General features: G+C 43.6%; 7 protein-coding genes across 7 annotated transcripts; 3 read left to right on the forward strand and 4 right to left on the reverse strand.

Moving 5' to 3' along the window:
- Positions 1-5,865: 5,865 nt before the first annotated feature.
- LOC108619827 (uncharacterized) lies at positions 5,866-6,915 on the reverse strand. The gene has a single exon (XM_089473679.1). The coding sequence runs from the start codon at positions 6,769-6,771 to the stop codon at positions 6,016-6,018; it is 756 nt and encodes a 251-aa protein (XP_089329805.1). The 5' UTR covers positions 6,772-6,915; the 3' UTR covers positions 5,866-6,015.
- Positions 6,916-8,914: 1,999 nt separating this feature from the next.
- Positions 8,915-10,120, forward strand: LOC108619825 (putative isoaspartyl peptidase/L-asparaginase CG7860). Its single transcript, XM_018016615.2, has one exon. The coding sequence runs from the start codon at positions 9,031-9,033 to the stop codon at positions 10,018-10,020; it is 990 nt and encodes a 329-aa protein (XP_017872104.1). The 5' UTR covers positions 8,915-9,030; the 3' UTR covers positions 10,021-10,120.
- Positions 10,121-10,541: 421 nt separating this feature from the next.
- On the forward strand, positions 10,542-11,172 carry LOC108618166 (putative isoaspartyl peptidase/L-asparaginase GA20639). The gene is made up of 2 exons (XM_089473305.1): positions 10,542-10,664; positions 10,738-11,172. The coding sequence occupies exons 1-2, from the start codon at positions 10,542-10,544 to the stop codon at positions 11,170-11,172; spliced, it is 558 nt and encodes a 185-aa protein (XP_089329431.1).
- A 1-nt stretch (position 11,173) lies between these two features.
- LOC108619828 (SREBP regulating gene protein) lies at positions 11,174-12,612 on the reverse strand. Its single transcript, XM_018016618.2, has 2 exons — positions 12,293-12,612; positions 11,174-12,227 (listed from the first exon to the last, which is right to left on the reverse strand). The coding sequence occupies exons 1-2, from the start codon at positions 12,392-12,394 to the stop codon at positions 11,679-11,681; spliced, it is 651 nt and encodes a 216-aa protein (XP_017872107.1). The 5' UTR covers positions 12,395-12,612; the 3' UTR covers positions 11,174-11,678.
- Positions 12,613-13,045: 433 nt separating this feature from the next.
- Positions 13,046-14,021, reverse strand: cerv (cervantes). Its single transcript, XM_018016616.2, has 2 exons — positions 13,793-14,021; positions 13,046-13,728 (listed from the first exon to the last, which is right to left on the reverse strand). Exons 1-2 carry the CDS (start codon positions 13,869-13,871, stop codon positions 13,127-13,129), a joined length of 681 nt encoding a protein of 226 aa, XP_017872105.1. The 5' UTR covers positions 13,872-14,021; the 3' UTR covers positions 13,046-13,126.
- Positions 14,022-14,324: 303 nt separating this feature from the next.
- LOC108619824 (dnaJ homolog subfamily C member 25 homolog) lies at positions 14,325-16,131 on the forward strand. The gene has a single exon (XM_018016614.2). The coding sequence runs from the start codon at positions 14,612-14,614 to the stop codon at positions 15,635-15,637; it is 1,026 nt and encodes a 341-aa protein (XP_017872103.1). The 5' UTR covers positions 14,325-14,611; the 3' UTR covers positions 15,638-16,131.
- On the reverse strand, positions 16,121-18,605 carry LOC108619819 (uncharacterized). Its single transcript, XM_018016609.2, has one exon. It carries the CDS (start codon positions 18,435-18,437, stop codon positions 16,590-16,592), a length of 1,848 nt encoding a protein of 615 aa, XP_017872098.1. The 5' UTR covers positions 18,438-18,605; the 3' UTR covers positions 16,121-16,589.
- Positions 18,606-18,647: the final 42 nt, after the last annotated feature.

The raw sequence follows: 18,647 nt of genomic DNA on the forward strand, positions 1-18,647 counted from the left end.
GAGGGCCAGACACTGTGGGTTAGAGTTGACTTTCCGTTAAATCAAATAAACAGCTTGACGGAGCATTTGAAGAAATTACTTCAAATATGAGAACATTTAAAAATCGTGTTTCGTGTGCGCGCTGTGAGAGTGGAGAAGAGCGGTGCTTGGAGACAAGAACTGTTGCTACATAAAACCTTAAGATATGTAAACATAATTAACAAAAATTCTCATTTATGAGCACAATTATTTTTGCCGACGTTTTGTAATTTGAGAGGGTCCTGAAGAGCGATTGGGGTAAGGGCAGCAGGAAGATGGAGGCTGAATGATATAAAGGAGAGACAGAAGGAAGCTGGCTTCAGAGTGGCGGGGATGTGGGGAGAGATGGAGAGACGGAGAGAGAGAGGCATAGAGAAGAAGACTGAGAGAGAAAGAAAGGGGGAGAGAGAGAGAGAAGAGAAGGGAGAAAGAGGGAGAAAGTAAAACTGAAATATAGAATGAGAATGTGTTCAAGAGTGAGACAGAGAGAGAGAGAGAGATCGACAGAGGTCTACAGAAACAGAGAAACACATTGAGTAAAATATTATAAAGAGAAAGACTGATTGAGAGAATTGGAGAGAGACAGAAGGGATAAAAGGAAAAAGAAAGATGAAAATACGGATTTACTGACAAATGCAAAATAGTGACAGAGCTAGAGAGCGAATAATACAGGGAGTTCACAGAGAGAGAAATAGGATAAAGAGAAGAACTGAATAAGAGCGGAAAATTGATAGAGAGACAAATATACAGACTCTCTAGTGAGGAAACAGAGAGAGAGAGTGATACAGAAAGATAATGAAAGAGAGAAACGTAGAGGGCGAGGAGATTCGAATGAGATGGAGATACAGAGAAAAAGAGGGAGCGAGACGAGGAGTGCGAAAGGTATAAACAGATGTTATATAGAGCAGAGCCATACAGAAATAAAGCGAGAGTAACCCAATTCGAAATCATGAGAATCGCATAGAAGCGTATTAAATAAAATACAATCCCCTTTCACCCTTCTTCTGTTAGGCCATACGACACCCATGCAATCGTACTAGAAATGCAAGGGAACTCAGACACACTCTCGCTCCCCCCTTCTGCCTCCTCTCCGGCTTAATTAATAAGCAACTAATTCGCGAAGTGAGGCACTCTTTAAATGCTCATAGTATACTAGCCCCGACTGCGTTCCCTTGCATAACCCTCCACATACATATATGAGCTGGTAACTAAGACGCGCTCAAGCTGTACTCCCGAGCATGAAGCGGATTCCGCATCGATACATCTCAATGGCTGCCAACACTCATTAATGAGCTTTAATCGAATGATTAATTTCTTGAGAGCTAGCTGCTCTATTATGGCCATTTGAATGGCTGGCCACGGGACTGGCAATCGCCCCAGTCAGTAGTTCTTACCTGGCGCTCGATGCCAAAGCGCTTCGGTTGAAGAAAACTCTTTGGGCCATGCTGATTATTTTCTACTTTGTGAGTGACAGCAGCAGCAGCAGCAGCTCTGTGGGCGTGGGTGTGGGGCGTTTGGTGTGGGGTGTGGCCTGGCTTGATTTGGATTGCCATGATGCCATGTAAAGCAGCAGAAAATCGATTAACATGGCTTTAATGGTCGCCCCACTCGCTTGCCAATTGCAACAGCATGTTGACAAGAGCGCGAAAAACTTCGTCCAAGCAGCCACCTATATCGGCTGCCAGCGGTGTATATGCCGGAGCAGCTGGGCTTCCGGAAGTGCCGCACGTCTCATGCCCCACCTCCGCTCGCCCCGCTCCCCCACAGGAAGTTGCTTTTGACTTCGCGCGTGCCGCGTGAGCCCGATTAAAGGTATTAATTGTGACAGATTTACGCATTCATTGTCTTGGGCGTGGCCCCCTCACCCCCTCCACGTGCCCCGCCCCCAAACATGGCGCACGGGCAAAAATTCAAATTTCGATGCTGTTAATGATGAGGCGAGAGGCTGCCTCAGCCTGAGCAGCTTTAAGTTGCTTAACTGAAATCGATTTTACTTTAAAATACTATTTGAATGCGACTTGTATAAAATGGGAAAATACTTCAATCTATATTAAATAGAGATATTTGTAACGAACTGAAATCTAACTTTTCGAAATCCTATTTATAATACTATATACAATTTTTTTAAGATTTTTTTTTTTATATATATTTTGATGATGACTGTACTTACTTTCCCATATGATACAAGCTTCCGACGCGGTATGTTAATAAGCGATCTTGTATCTCTGTCAAAAGATATATGGCTGCCAGATGGGTCAGTCGAATATGAATAGCCCTGTATATACATAGATATATAGATATTTATATATAAATATATAAATATATAAATATATAAATATATATATAGGCATAAACGCTCAAGGGACCGTCGTTATAACCGGAAGACGCTATAGCCGTGTAAGATTTCGCATATAAGTGTATCTGGGGACCAGCGAAGTCGTTATAACCGGATTCTACTGTATTTATAGTACTATATAAATTTCTCTTGCGACCTTTATAGACATTATGCTAATAATATCGATCCTTACTTTTCCCTTTATACATAATAAATCGGATATATAATTGACTTTAGCCATATTACTGGATCACTCTTGCCCGATGGCAGCTTAATTACATATTAACTTAACCAACTGCCCACGCGCCAGTTAAATGAGTATTCAGTGCATTACGTATACGCAGTGTGGCCACAATTTAGCTGTCAGTGCGCATCACTTAGTTAAGTTTCAATTGAGCGAACGAGCCGAAACCGCAGATAAATTTGTTATAAACAATAAATTGCGAAATTATGTGCTTATACCAAAATGCGAATGCAAATATGATATATACACACACACACACACGAGATTCGGTAATGAGCTCCATGGAAATGCATGCAGAGTGCATTTGAGTGGGCACTTGCCTTTAGCAGCCTGGAGGACCATGAGGTCAGGCTTCTCAATTAAGCTTTGTTTTTATTATTTGTGCAACTCTAAATTAAATTAAATAAATGAAATTACAATCCAAAGCAAATGAGAATTCGTGGCTAGCTTTGAATGAGCGCTCGCTGCTGCCTGAAGTCATAGAACCAATTGCCATTAAATACACAGCTCCCAAATAACTGCTGACATACATACATACATACATACATGTGCATATACTTATATATATAAGTGTCTCTCAAATGCACTCTAAGAAAAAACTCAAAGAGCAATCCATTAGTTCTTTAACAATTTCTCTAGCGATCGACTACGACCGTTTGAGTGAAGTGAGGCAAAAGGTTTGTGTGTGTGTGTGTGCATCAGTGTTGCCAGTTTAGCCTAGATCAGGCTAGATCAAGCCTATTTGAAAATGCTCTGGACTGGAATAGCCGGAACGTCAGGGAGACTATGCAGAAGTTTTAAACCTCAAGAGAACTGTGGAGTAGTAGAAAATTCTGTCTAATCTTACAACTATAAATGTCATTATAAATATAAATAATTATATATATAAATGAACAAAGGTAATCTGATTTAACAATGAGTTTTTGTTTGCCTATATATCTGTTCGTATATACATACATACATATATATGCCTATATGTCTATCTCAGTCTGTCTCTACGTCTGTTTCCCTCTCCGCCTAAATAAATCAAAAGACGATCAAGAACTACAAGAGATCACTTCAGTTGTCTATATGCATGCAGCAGTATTCATTGAGTATTTATATTCAAGTAAAACGAAGTAAGAGTGCTTGAAGCAGCAGAGAGCGTTCCCATTGGTCAGTGAAGGCTCAACTGTAACGACCTCTACCTGGCACCGGGCCCAGCATTTGAGCATTTGAGCGCGTTTGAGTGTATGGGTGAAAGTCGCCCTATATAAAGGGCAGCAGCTACAGCATTTCTTCAGTCGCCCGGGCCTGGTGGGGGTCAGTCGTGCAGTGCAGTGAAGCTCCTGATCGTTCAGCTAAGCATTAGAAACTGGAGGAAATACCTAAAAGTAATATTTAGAGGAAATACTTAAAGTAAATATGTACATACTTAAACAGCAACAGTTCCACTCAAGGCGAGCAGCAGAAGACGAAATAGAAAATAAACAAAATCCTTTGCTCTGAGCAAGAGCGAGTGAGTGTGATGATGTAAACGTAGAGAATAAGGCGACCAACTGTAATTTGCATATGATAAATATTAGATCAGCGGGGAGGGAGAAGTCAACAATTTGGACAAGTTTCGACCTTGGCTTGTTAAACAAAGAATCCTAAAAGTCAAGCCACTTTTTCATAAATGCTTGGTGTTGAACATCGATATGTCAACCGAATATAGTTGACTATCGATACTCACATCGCCATTAAAAATTGTCAACAAAAATAATAATAATTGTGCACTGGAATAAAAAATAAATAAAACTAATAAAATATACATATGTAGAAAAATATATTTGTATATATAATAAAATCTCTATATAATAAAATCTGTCAGTAATAATAAAATAGAAATAATTTATTCACATTTTCACATAAACTATGAACTTATTTTTAATTTAAATTATTTTTTATTTACATATTTGTCACAATTTCTTTGTTATCTTTATATATATGGTGATTTTTGTAAAAATCCCAATTGAACAAAAAAAAAAAAAAAAAAAAAAAAACTTCTAAATGTCAAAAAATTTATTATTAAATTCTGACAATTATAAATTGTAAATTGAAAACGACAAAAGCATTTAGCTAAATGCTTGATTCTCTGTAATGTATGCAGCTCAACCGGCTAATACCCTGGCCAAGTCCGGTTTCAGGCCATTGCTATTTGAATGAATGGAAATTAGCCCAGAGTCCCCCTTGGCCTAGTTACCCAAAATAGCTGAACATAGCTTAATCACGCTGTACAAATGTGTGAGTGCATTGTACGAATTGTTGCACACGATGACACGGCTTATAAGTAGGTATCATGTATCATCATGTACCAACTACCATGCACCATCTACCATGTACCATGGCTGCATGTCCGTTCACAAACGTGCAGGATTCTCAGCTTGCCGTAGGATTGGCTTCGACTTTGGCTACGGCAACGAAAGTTTAGCGCATTGCAAATGAGGCATCGCTTCATGAATGAGCCACATGCATGCATGCATGCATGTATGCATATACAAACACATGCGTGTGTGTGTGTGGGCTGTGTTTATGCGGCTCATTGTGGCTGTTGTAGCTGCAGTTGTTGTTGTTGTTCTTGTTGTTGTTGTTGAAAAGCGCAGTCCGTGCCAACACCCCGAGCAATGCAAATATATGCACAAGTGGATATAAGTACATTCAAGCTAGCATCAGCTGCCATTGACGAGGGACAAGAGATGCAGCGCATGCAGCTCCTGCTTGTTGTTGTTGTTGCTTTTGCTGTTGGGCGTTGAAATGCAATTGGCCCGAGTCTGTTTGGCGCTCTGTATAAACAGCTAGCTGGCTGCATCAAAGAAAACCCCGCACGCATTGCCAAATGACCAAAGTCTAGTCGGGCACCAACAGCATATGCCACGCCCACTAATGGAGGCCGTCGACGGCACACTGCACACTGCACACTGCACCATCATCAGCAGCTAGCTAGCTCTGAGCCTTGAGGATATTTCAAATGCGACGCAACGGGACAATTCGTCAAGCACAATCAAGTGAGCAGCAGCTACGCCCCTCTCCCCCTCTCCTCTATATATATATATGCACGTATATGTATGCACGCCTCGCTGCATTTACCATGTCAACAGTGTTAAGCAGCATGGAGCAGGACATTTGCTCCTCATAGTCAGGCAAAAAGCTCAGCCAGATGGAAAAATGACCGCATCGCTCGAAAGGCAATTAAAACGGAGCAGCAATCGCAGATTCAATCGAGAATTCATTTGACATTAAATGCGATAATATATATATATAGATATATATTTATATGTGTATGTGTATATGTATTTGTGTTTGTGTTTGTGGAGCTATGTATGCGCTATTGATGGCATGAATACATTAATTAATAATTAAGGCACATCGGAGGGAAACTGCATTCAGCCAGCCCCAGCTAGCCAGACTCCTGGGACTTGTCGAACTCCTCGATGCGATTCTCCAGCTTGTCCACCTCGAGCCACATTAGCGAGGCATCGTGCCACGGCGGCGGCGGATCGGCATTGATGATCTCCATCAGGTTGGCGAGATGCTGGCGATCCTTGTCGATGGCCAACTTGCGGCGCTGGTGCATAACGGCACGCAGATTATCCATTTGACTGTCAGCGGCCGAGCGTTTGACCCCGGTCTTGATGGTCTGACAGGCCTTGTTCCTTTTGTCGCACCTGTCCGACTCGACGCACACCTCGGATGCAATGTCCAGGTTGTGCTGGGGCTTCTGAAAAACGCTCCTGGGGCGAGCGATTTTGCGTGGCACCGGCACAGTTTCCAGCGAACTCAACTTCAATTCTTCAGTTTGTGTGCCCACCGAGGCGGGGGCCCCGGTTGACTCCGGCAATTCGGATGGATTTGGGGCCGCATTTGGACCCGAATCTCCATCCGGATTTGGTGTCGGGATAGGAGCTGGCTCCGGATTTGGATTTGGAGCCTCCTCCGGATTTGGATTTGGAACCTCCTCCGGATTTGTATTTGGAGCCTCCTCTGGATTTGGATTTGGAGCCTCCTCTGGATTTGGAGCCTCCTCCGAAGCTCCAGCCAGACTCAGAGTTTCAGCCGGATTCAAATTTTCAGCCGGATTCAGATTTTCAGCCTGATTAAGATTTTCAGCCTGATTAGGATTCGGATTTACTGAATCTATGATATTCATTTCCATCTTAAACAACTCAACTTGCTCAACTCAAAGAAAGTCTTTTAATAGACAATAAAAAAAAAAGAAAAGAAAAACTTTTTTTTCAAATTTAATTTTCAGAGACAGAGAGATGTTTTCACTAGCTCAGCAAAAACTAAAAAGAACAAATCAGGCTTCGGCCGATTAACATCAAATTGGTGACAGTTAATCCATGGCTATCCTTGTTGAGCACAAATCTTAACATTGCATCAAAATTCTTGCGAGACTCGCATGTTTATTTTGACAGGAGAGCACTTTGAAATCATTTCCATTGCATACTTTTAAGAGCAAACTAAAATTCTAACGGAACAACATGCCAATTTGAGCATTTTCTCTGCTATAGCATTCCTGTCAATCATTTAAATGACAGATGAATATTTAGACACGTAATTAAGAAAGAAAAAGAGCCAAAAGTTGGCTGATAATGGAACCACGGCGATTCCTCACTTAGCTATACGCCCTATAGACATCCCACTCTCTTTTTCCAATTACTTACATTTATGATTGTTTTATTCAGTTAATTGTTGCGGCACATTCTCTTAGACTCTATAGCTAGTGAGTGGGCCCAATATATAAATCCTAGATCTAAAATTACTAACTTAGTTCTACAGTATATCAGGTTTATTGGATTCCCTGGCGGTGCAGCCTTCGCCTGCTTCACGCGCTGCCCTGGATGCGTTTTCAGTCTATTCGCCCATCTGGAGCTGAGTCGCCCAGTGAGCTCGCCGAGGAATCGCTAGATGCCCTTTTATCCTCAGAAGCCAATTAGCTCCTGTCCATCTTCGTGACGCTTTGTCTTGCCAAATTTGAATTTCGTTGATGGAAGCGCACGCCGCAGAGCTGAACTGATGGTGGTGCTCCACCTTTCGGGCCAGCAGGAGGCCTCTTCTGCAGATATGTCACGCGACCACCTGGCGATGTCATCTGTGTGGGTCACTTTAAAGCAGCTCCCATAGCGTGAATATTAGCAGGTAGTTTTTTTCTGTACGAGGAATGTTTAATGTGGGAGCTCTCTCTGTGCTTGCTCTCTCCCTCTCTCTCTCTCTCTCTCTCTCTCTCTCTCTCTCTCTCTCTCTCTCTCTCTCTCTCTCTCTCTGAGCTTGCTTTCTCTGTGCTCGCTCTTTCAATGCTTGATCTCCCAATGCGTGCTCTATATATGCGCGTTCTCCTTAACTCTTGCAATTCTGGTTCTACCAATGCGCGTTCTTCCTGGCTCCCAATGCAGTCTCCATATGAGCTAGTTCAATCTGCGCTCGCTCTTACAATGCTTGATCTCCCAATACTGGCTCTACCTATGCGCATTATTCCTGGCTTCGGCTCTACATGCGCAGTCTCCCTGTACTCGCTCTTCCAATACAGGCTCCATATATGCTCGTTCTCTCTGTGCTCACTCTCCCTCTCTCAATGCTGGTTGCACATCTGCTTGCTGCGTCTGAGCAAAGGCAATGCTAAATTCAAGCTCAAGGCGGACAGACGTTGCTGTGATATGCTGTGGTACCCATATCAGAGGGGAAAAGCCGCAAACTGCGGTCGCATGCAAAAAAAAAAAAAAAAAGGAAAAAGAAAAAAAAACCTTGAACTTTTTTATAAGCATAATACGACTTACCATGTATGGTTAGTGATAATACGCCGTTGGAGACACGGAAGAACCTTCATCATATACACATAATATACATGAATAAATGATAATATAAATCATATCAAATCCAATAGGCAAGCAAATTAGCTAGTAAACCTAAATAAATACTAAAACTTAAGCAGTCTGAGTATTATACAATATTATATAATAAATTAGCTAACATATATATTTATAATACATTTTTTTTAATATGCTTTTTAATATGGTTAATGGACATATACGCATTAAAATTAGTCTCTAAAAAAAAAAAATAATAATAATAATAATAATTACAATATATAATAGAATAAATAAAATATCATTTCTGCTTAATATTATATTTTGCTTCAGATTATTTATTATATATTATATTTAGATAAGTTGCAAAGCAACTCTAGCCAACAACTCTGTGCAGACAAGGTCCACCCTAAAATGCGACATGAGCCGAGAACGAAAGCAATGCAATAAAGATAAGTGGAACAAAGACAAAGACAAAGAGAACAAATATAAACAAGCGAATGCATGGAGCAACACAATCAGAATCCGATCGCTGCCTGCTGTGGCTGTCAGTAGCGGACTTAGTTCGGGTTCGTTAGCACGCATCGAGTGGAATTCGAGGCAGCAGAATGCCACGCCCAATACTCTTGATACATGGCGGAGCGGGAGACATCACCGATGCGCGCGTGGAAGGCAAGTTCAAGGGCATCAAAGACGCGCTTCGGGCAGCTTGGAAGCTTCTTGAGCCGGCTGGCGCAGAGTCGTCGAGCAGCGCACTGAATGCCGTGGAGGCAGCAGTGCGCTCCATGGAGCTGGATGAGTCCTTCAATGCGGGCTACGGCTCGTGCCTGAACACCGCCGGCGCTGTGGAGATGGAGGCCAGCCTTATGGAGGGGCGGGAATTGCGTGCGGGCTGTGTGACCCTGCTGACGGACGTCATGCATCCGATTACGGTGGCCCGCCGACTGATGGAGAAGCGCCGGCATGTATTCCTTGGCGGCCAGGCAGCCCAGGAGCTGGCGCTGAGCACCGGCAGTGAAAAGCTGCCAGCCGGCGCCCTGGTCACGGACAGTGCTCGGCAGGCATTGCGTGAGTTCCTGGAGCAGGAAGCTAAGGGTCTGGACACCACCTTTGCCCGCACCGAGCTGGATGATGCCCGCACCGATCCAAAGGGCGATACGGTGGGCGCCGTTGCCATGGATGCGAGCGGACTCATCGTAGTGGGCACCTCGACCGGCGGCATCACTGGCAAGTGGCCGGGCCGCATTGGCGACACTCCGCTGCTCGGATGCGGCACCTATGCCGACAATACTGTTGGCGGCGTCTCCACCACAGGGCACGGCGAGACCATAATGCGCTACAATCTCGCACAGCGCATTTTGGGCGCCATACAGCACCAGGGACTCAGTGCTCAGGCAGCCGCCGAGAGGGAGTGCCAGAAGATGACTGAGCGCATCGGCGGCACAGGCGGCGCCATTGTCATCGATCACAAGGGCGAGGTGGGCATAAGCTGGACGTCACGGCGCATGGCCTGGGGCTATGTGCGCGACGGCATCATTCATTATGGAATCAACCACAACGAGGTATTTCAGGAGCCGCTGGTAGCCAAGGCGGAATAATTATGCAGCTCTGAAGGAGTAATATGATATACATATGTATGTATATGTATGTATGTAATACTATGTATGTATGTGAATCAATAAACCACATTTTTCTGAACATCATCTTTAACCATCAGATGGTCAATATAATGATAGAGACATATGCATGTATGTATGTATGTGTGTGGATTGATTAAAAATAAATAACAATTATCAATACTATTAAGCTTTACAAAGTAAACCTGTTCAAGTCGAAAGTAAAAGCAGTCAAGGAATTAGCAACGACAAAACGAAATGATTTGAGATTAAAGTAATCTAGGAATTTATGAATATATTGTGGAATTTAAAAATCTATTAGCTGCATTACATGTATTTAGCTTTTAGATTGATAACAGCAGCGCCAGAGGTGCTCAATCTCCATACAAAGCTAAAGACCCACGAGCCAGAGCGACGTCACACTGTTAACTTAACAGAGTCGTTGCATAGCTTAACATCAGACAAGTCTGTTATTAATTACCATGCATGTAAACTAATACAAAATGCAGGGCAAGGCGGATGGTTCTTTTAAAAGATTCAGTAAGTCAATGGACAGTCGTCATGTCTTCCTTGGCGGACAAGCGGCCCAGGAGTCTGTGGTGAGGAGCGGCATGGAAAAACTGCTAGCAGGTGCCCTTCTCACAGTTGCTGTTGGAGAGAATTAGCGTATATATGTACATATAAAGACTGGAAGCTCAGTGCTTAGCTCAGGAGCGATACGATGAGCGCCGTTGCCATGGATGCAAACGGGTTAATTGGGCGGGCTCGTCGACTGGTGGCATCTCCGGTAGCTATGCCGATAATACTGTTGGCGACATATTCTGCACTGGCAATGATAAGCTCATAATGCGCTACAATCTCGGTCTGCGTATTTTCAACGCCATACAGCTGCAGGGAATCAGTGCTCAGGCGACTGTTGAGCAGGAATGCCAGAAGATGACTGAGCGCATCGGCGGCACTGGTGGCGCCATTATCATCGATCACAAGGGCGAGATAGGCGTGGCCTGGAACTCGGAGCACATGGGCTGTGCTTACTTGCGCGACGACATCATTCATAATGGGATCCTTCACAATGAGGTATTTCAGGAGACGCTGGTTATGCAATTGTCAAGAGTACCTTCAATAAAACATTAAATACTTTGAATAAATTACGTTTAGTAAAGCACAAAATCAACTATATCTAAATGATAAAGGTCTAATGTATGTACAGTATTAAGAGGCTTAAACTATCTTAAACCATAGCTATAGTAACTATAGGCTATATAAATTCTACAAAATTGTTCATAATTCCCAGACTGAAATGTGGATTCCTTTAACTAAATTAACTAATTAACTAAAGTTATAAACAAATATGTCATAAACCTGAGACAGAATGAAAAATCGAGCATTTATCGCAAAATATGTGCAAGTGCCGCAACATTGCTGGGCATTGCTCCTATCATGGCGAGTTCAACTTAAAACTATTTGTCGCAGTGCCACTTAATCAATGTAATCAATCTGACCTATTTACACTTAATTTGGACAATCAGGGTGAGACTGTCCATGAAATTTACAAATGAATGCAAGATTACGCTGCTGAACACTCAGACATTACGCAGAGATTGCACACGATCTTTGCCAGCCAGCCAGCCAGCCAGTGGCTAACCCTGGCCACCCCGGGGAGCCACCTCGCGCTGCGACTCGTGCGCTTCAGTGGTGCCATAACAGTATTTGGCCGCCTCATTGCGGTACTTGTTCTCGTGCTCGACAGAATGTGAGTTGGTGCGACACTTGACCAGGCACAGCTCAAAGTGGTCCACAACACTGGCGTAGATATATTTCTGTGTGTTGTGCGCCTGCAGCACTTGCTCCAGCAGAGATCGCTTATTCGGATGCAGGCAACAGGAGACACAGTATTCATAGACGCCGCAACAGTGTGATGTGGTATTGCAACTGTAGCAGCTATAGTAGCTAATCCCGGCCAACTCCACGTTGCAGCAGCCATTGACCAGCATCTGTTCCCGTAGGCATACGAATCCTCGCTCATCGGCCAGCAGCTGCCGCCCTTGCACCGAATTGCGACAACGTAAGTCGGGATCCTTGGTCCGATTGAGATGTTCTTCGGGCGGCAGCAATTGCTGCTTCCATAGCAGCGGGCGTGTCCGTTGTGGTTTATATTCATCGTAATGCAGCGCACTGAAGGCTCCCTCCTGTTGGGCATACAACAGATTGTTATGAATCCATTATTGATACCAATTCCCTATGCACGACTCACCTGATCAAAGAGGTTGCCGAATATGTAAAGGATGGCCAGCAGTACTAGAATTATATAAATAATGCGTCGTCGTAGCAATCGTGTGAGTGCGGCTGGCCACATCGTATGCGTCTGCGGACATGGGCATCGGCATCATTGCCAACGGTGTTTTCAGGCAGTTAGTTTCGTCAAAGCTGGAAGCGATGCTGTATTTGCTGCGGCTGTCGTTCAGCTTGACAATTGCTTGAACGTGGTGCACGCATTTGATTTTCGAATCTCTAACAAAATAGTTGGCGAAATATTTGCATTTGTTTTGGGCCGAACAGCTGTGCGCAGCGTTGCCACACATTCAAAAGTGAATGGCATGAACGATTACATTTCATAGGAATTATCGATTGTCTTCAAATAATTTAAATAAATTACTTTAGTATATTTAATATTTTATTTACTTTTAATCAATTTATGGTATACAACATTGTTGTGTTTTACATTTTTTCTTTTAAGAGTACAGGACACATTATCCTTTTTTACTTAAAGAATAGAATTTATATAATGGAAATTGATTTGTTAGAAATTAATGTAAGTACGATTAAAAATGTTTAGCTCCTTTCAGATTTTAAACAATCTAATAAGGAAAATTAAATTACATAAACGATTATATCTCACTAGAATTATCGATTGTCTTCAAATATTATAAATTAAATACTTTATCAATTGTTAACATTGTAATGTGTGAAAGCTACAAGCATTTCAGGATTATTAGACATTTTGGACTTTAAATAGAGAATACTAGCATTAAACGAATTTTATTTCGTACTTTATGAAACAGCCTAACAACGTAAACATATGATTAGACTATCCATCTTCTTCTTCTGACAATGATTCTGCTAGTTCCTGCTGAGCTTTGTACGCTCTTATTTTCTCACGCAAAGCTATGTCGGGCTCCAGATGCTTAAGGCTTATGCAACTTTTGATCGGGCATCCTACTACTGGACAGCGTATACCAGAATTGCCTTGTAACATAGCATCTACACTATCTTTTTCGTAGTGATGCCCGCACTTAGTGTTTCGCACTGGATTCAACATTAACTTCTTTGACCATGGATCAAACATTGAGACAACTTTGCCACCTGGCTCAACAACCTCGGTCACTTCCTCATCATTTACGTTTGTTGCATTCGAATCACCACCTACGGCGGTCAATCGTTGTTTAAACTCTTTATACTCAGCCGATTGCTTAATATTGGTGCGTTTCCTTTCTTCATTTTCCAAAATCTCTGCACATTTGGCATTTGCCTCTTCGACTGTTTCAGCTTCATTTAATACGTTCTGCAAAGCAGCATCTATGCGTTTGTGCTTGGCCTTCAAAGCAATTATATCTTCGCCGATCTTCAATCGATCCTTCATTTTTTCATTAAGCAATTTTTGTACATTTTCGCGGAAATTGTCATCACAACCTTAAAACAAATAGTTTGTACTTTAGATTTACCTCTTCAAATATAATTAGATTTGTCTACTTACAGTTTTCCAATGATCTTATAAACTCGGTGTTTTCAATAATAGTTTGTTTGACATCTTCAAGGCTACTTAAAAACTCCATTAGGTTCGTAATATTTTTGCTTTCTATCCAAATCTCAAACTTCTGGAAACCGATTATTCAGCTTAGGATTTAGTTATCGGAACTTATCCATCGGATTGTGAGCTGAACCAGTAGCTTGCTAATACAAGCAGGCTTTTCTTTAAAAGGAAATCTAATGTCAACAGAATACACAGCACAACAAAATCATTTGAAATTTCAAAATACACAATTGTGTGCTATTGTTATTATCATCAGGAGCTTGTAGGCTTTGCTTTCCGTATTTATTTTAACACAAAATTTTGTCTTTTTACTAATTTAAATCCAACAAACTACAAAATTTCTTGCAATATTCTTTGCGTTTGTATTTTTACAAATCAACCTCTCTACCATAAATTAATTAGAGGTAAAGGTAATCGTAACCACTTGCTAGCCGGTGCAAACGAAGAACTAGTTCACTGTGAAGCGGCGCGGAATCAATGTGATTCCATTGGTACACCAATACAACTCTAGATAGCAACAACAGCATTACCTGCTCAGAACGTTAAGAAGTTGAGGTGAAAGTGGCAAAAGCCTCTAAGCGCTAGCGTGGAAGCAACGTAGCGGAGAACGGGGCTTTACAGTTGCAAGATAGCCAACATACCAACATAAGGAGACAGCTCAGGGGAACTGTCAAAAAGTCTAACCCGGAGAAAGGAGCAACAGCTGTTGCTAGCCACAGACACACACACACATACTTTTACACACAGTCACACACGTACAAAATGCCACACAAACAGTCTCAAAGCTGGATTTACACCTGCCTCTTGGTCAGTATCTTGCCTACATTGTGCTTGGGCTTACTCGACGGTCTCTACTGTGGCAAGGAGAACTGTTACGATGTGCTGGGCGTCACACGTGAATCCTCAAAGTCGGAGATCGGCAAGGCCTACCGGCAGCTGGCACGCAAATATCATCCCGATCTGCACCGTGGCGAGGAGGCCAAGGCGCTGGCCGAGCAGAAGTTTAAGCTCGTTGCCACCGCCTACGAGATACTGCGCGACGAGGAGTCCCGCACAGACTACGACTACATGCTGGATAACCCGGACGCCTACTATGCGCATTACTATCGCTACTACCGACGACGTGTGGCACCCAAAGTCGATGTGCGCGTGGTGATCGTGGTGACGTTGACCGTGATTTCTATAATCCAGTACTACTCTGGTTGGCAGCGCTACGATGCTGCCATCAAATACTTTTCAACGGTGCCCAAGTATCGCAACAAGGCGCTGGACATAGCCCGAGATGAGATCCAGGAGCGAGTGCACAATCGCAAGGGCAAGAATCGCAAGAGCCTATCGAAAACGGAACAGAAAGAGGAAATCGAGCGTATTATACGCAAGGTAATCGAGGAGAAAATGGACGTTCAGGGCGGCTATGCGAAGCCGACGCTATGGGATGTGCTATGGGTGCAGCTGCTCATCTGCCCGTACACGCTGTTCAATTTCATTGCGTGGCACGCGCTGTGGTTCTGGCGCTACACGGTGCTCAAGCAGCCGTACGGCCGGGAGCAGCAGCTCTATTTGATACGACGCCACATGGGCATGGGTCAGCACCAGTTCAATTCACTGGAGGACAAACAGATCGAGGAGTATCTGCAGCTTGAACTGTGGAAGCGTGACAATTTTGTCGCGTGGAAGACCGATCAGGACGAGGACATGAAGAAGAAACTGGCCGAGAATCCGCGCTACAAGGCCTACAGGCGCTACATGAAGAACCATGGGCCCGGGCGGATCACCTTCGAGGATTAGAGGACGAGTACGGCATCTGTTGATGTTCAAGTTTTATTGTTCCAACGTGTCGCCATGGGCCAGTCAACTGTAATTTATTGTTTTCAACGTTCTCTCATCTAGCAGACATCGATGTTTTTTTTTTTATTTTTCTTTTTTTTTTCTTTTAACAATTTGTTCGTGTCTAGGGCGAAGTTTTGCAATAGCTTAAAAATAAATTATGTTAATAATTCTGCTGGCCATTTGAACACTGCCCGCAGGGCAGCGATGGCCAAAGCGTTGACCTCGCCACCAAAACCGGTTCCAAAAACGTGCTTACTCGCATTTCATCTCTCATCTTTCATCTTCCACATCTGCCAGCAGAAACGTGCGATAAACGCGAAACCGAAAACCGAGAACCTCTCTCTGTTTTTTGTCTCTCCTTTTTTCAAGTTGTTAGCTCAATTGTCCGAATTTTTATATAGCAAATATACAAAACACTAAATATTAAATAAAAACTAAATATTTAAATGAGAGTTACAAGTAAATGCTAATTGAAATTGTATTCTATAGTAATGCACATATTTGTATTTGTTGTAGGTCGGACTGAGTCGTAACATTTCAGAATTATTTCGAAATGGCCTTTAGAACATGTGGGACTATATGAATGTGGAGCACTCTGACGTCTTCTGACAAATTCTTGCATGTGGAGCGCCAAATTCGTGTATACAGTTGTGCTTCAATCCACATAACTGAATCCGCATATTATTGTTGATAGCTTTAGTTGTTGTTGTTGTTGTTGCTTCTGTTTCTGTTTCTGTTTTTGAATATATGTTGGAAACCGTTGCCAACTCGACTTTATTTACACAGCTGATGAGCTCTAGACTAATTTGTTTTGCACGCGTGCTTAAGACCTAAAGGTGGGTCAATGGATTGGGTAATTGGAGTTGCGTGGGCAGGGGCAGGGGCTGGGGCAGGGGGAGAGGCAATACAACTATTCCATCAAGTATTTGGTATCGCTGACAAGTTCATCGGCATCGAGAAGACCGCTGACAAGCCCGAACGGCACCTTGACATCTTGTACGTTCTGGAATTCGCTATCGTCCAGCTGCGTATCATGATAGTCGTCCAGATCCTGCTCAGCGTCGTCCGCATCATCGTCGTTGAACATGAAATCATTTGTGACAATGCATTCCTCCAGCACTTTGGCCTGTTCGCCGCCCGCCTGGTTGAGATTGGTCATTCCGATGCCAACGCTGACACTGTCATCATCATAGGAATCATCGTCTCCAACGGCCAAATCGCGATCATTGTAATGCAATTGTGATTGTTGCTGCTGCTGCTGCTGCTGTTGTTGTTGTTGTTGTTTTCGCAGCTGCTGTTCCTGTTGATGCTGTTGCCTCTGCTGCTGCCCCTTTTGCTTCTGTCGCTTGCGCATCGGCAGTCGCAGTGACATTCCCGTGCCTGGGTCCACCACCGGCTGTTGCTTCACATGCTGGGCTATATGCGTGGCCAGATAGGATTTCTTGGTGAATCCCTTGTCGCATTGCGTGCACTGAAATTGCTTTTTGCCCGTGTGCACGCGCCGATGCACGGACAGCACATGGGCATAGGCAAATCCCTTATTGCACACCTCACAGATGTACGGCCGCTCCCCGGTATGAATCCGTTCGTGCTTCTTGCTGCTGCCAAAGTCGGAGAAGCGACGTTCGCAGTAGAGGCAGCCATACGGCTTCTGTCCGGTGTGGACACGCATGTGACGACGCAGCTCCACATTCGAAATGAACGCCTTCTGGCACACTTCGCACGGATACGGCCGATCGTTGTTGTGCCGGCGCATATGCGCATTGAGCGCATGCTGATACTTGTATGTGTTGCCGCAAATGTCACAGATCTTGGGCTCTGTGGGGCGGCGTGGTCGCACTCCGCTGACATTGACGATTACATTGTTTCCGTTTCCACTGCTATTGTTGTTGTCGCTGCTTTCGATGTTGCTGTTGATGTTGTTGTTCTCGTTGTTGTTGTTGTTGTTGTTGACTGGAGCACACTGAGTGGTCTGTGCCGGCAAATACTCGTCCTCGGCCAGCTTATAGTCCTGATCATCGTCGTCCTGCTGCTGGTCCTGCTCCTGGTCTTGTTCCAGTTCCTGCTCGTGCACGAACTCTTGATCCATCTCCAGATCGTTGTCCTGCTCCGATTCACATTGCTGCTGCTGCTGTTGCTGTTGCTGTTGCTGTTGCTCCGCTTGTTCGGCAGCCCAATCCACATCCAGTGCAATCACCTTGTCTTCCTCAGCATCTGAAGGGATACTAGCCACATCTTGCAGCATGAGTGTAGTTGCGCTATCGTCTGGCTGAATCATGAGTGCGTGCACCTCAACATCCACATCATCCACATCATGCACTTCGGCAACATCATCATCGTCATTGTAATACTTAACTTTTTTGGCGGTTGGCTCAGCTGGCAAACGCTTCACGCGGAGACCGGATGGCAACTTGAGATGTTGTGTTTGCTCCAATATCAATTTATCAACGTCCACAAGCTGTGTGGCCGAAGCTGCCGATTGGAATATCTTTTGTGCTTCTAGGCATTTCTGTTGGAAACGATAGGTGATGCTTAGCTCGTTGCGGCATCCATGGCAGATTTTGTCGGGCAGCTGTGCTAGGAGCGGCCTCTCCAACTGCAATGCACTGCAACTACGTATTTTATCCACAATTTGCATATGAGGTGTCTCCAGATCTTGACCATAAATTGAACAATATCCAGGCTCCGCGCGCAAACATATTAGGCACACAACGCCTAGATCTACAAGCCCCGAATCAGGACCTAAATTACGCGGCATTGCTTAAAGTTTGTTATGAGTGCTAAAAACATAACGCCTTTACTCGCACACAAACACGATTGCACACATAGAAACATACAATTATGGATACTATATTTTGTGTGTCTATTTTGTGAGTGTTGCTCTTTTTGTTGTTAGTTCTTGTTAAACACTATCGATAGTTTGTTAGTTCATTCGTGTTGATGATAGTCGATGCTATCGATATACATT

This window comes from Drosophila arizonae, chromosome X (assembly GCF_054131065.1).
Source record: "Drosophila arizonae isolate 15081-1271.41 chromosome X, UAZ_ARI_1.0, whole genome shotgun sequence".
Lineage (NCBI taxonomy): Eukaryota > Metazoa > Arthropoda > Insecta > Diptera > Drosophilidae > Drosophila > Drosophila arizonae.

What these genes read in the sequence shown, in the direction of transcription:
- LOC108619827 (XM_089473679.1), bottom strand. Translation starts at nt 6,771, where the DNA reads ATGGAAATGAATATCATAGATTCAGTAAATCCGAATCCTAATCAGGCT.
- LOC108619825 (XM_018016615.2), top strand. Translation starts at nt 9,031, where the DNA reads ATGCCACGCCCAATACTCTTGATACATGGCGGAGCGGGAGACATCACC.
- LOC108618166 (XM_089473305.1), top strand. Translation starts at nt 10,542, where the DNA reads ATGCAGGGCAAGGCGGATGGTTCTTTTAAAAGATTCAGTAAGTCAATG. An exon ending in GCGGCATGGAAAAACTGCTA is followed by an intron (nt 10,665 to 10,737) that starts GCAGGTGCCCTT and finishes CTGGAAGCTCAG; the next exon opens with TGCTTAGCTCAGGAGCGATA.
- LOC108619828 (XM_018016618.2), bottom strand. Translation starts at nt 12,394, where the DNA reads ATGTGGCCAGCCGCACTCACACGATTGCTACGACGACGCATTATTTAT. An exon ending in TCGGCAACCTCTTTGATCAG is followed by an intron (nt 12,228 to 12,292) that starts GTGAGTCGTGCA and finishes TATGCCCAACAG; the next exon opens with GAGGGAGCCTTCAGTGCGCT.
- cerv (XM_018016616.2), bottom strand. Translation starts at nt 13,871, where the DNA reads ATGGAGTTTTTAAGTAGCCTTGAAGATGTCAAACAAACTATTATTGAA. An exon ending in TATAAGATCATTGGAAAACT is followed by an intron (nt 13,729 to 13,792) that starts GTAAGTAGACAA and finishes ATTTGTTTTAAG; the next exon opens with GTTGTGATGACAATTTCCGC.
- LOC108619824 (XM_018016614.2), top strand. Translation starts at nt 14,612, where the DNA reads ATGCCACACAAACAGTCTCAAAGCTGGATTTACACCTGCCTCTTGGTC.
- LOC108619819 (XM_018016609.2), bottom strand. Translation starts at nt 18,437, where the DNA reads ATGCCGCGTAATTTAGGTCCTGATTCGGGGCTTGTAGATCTAGGCGTT.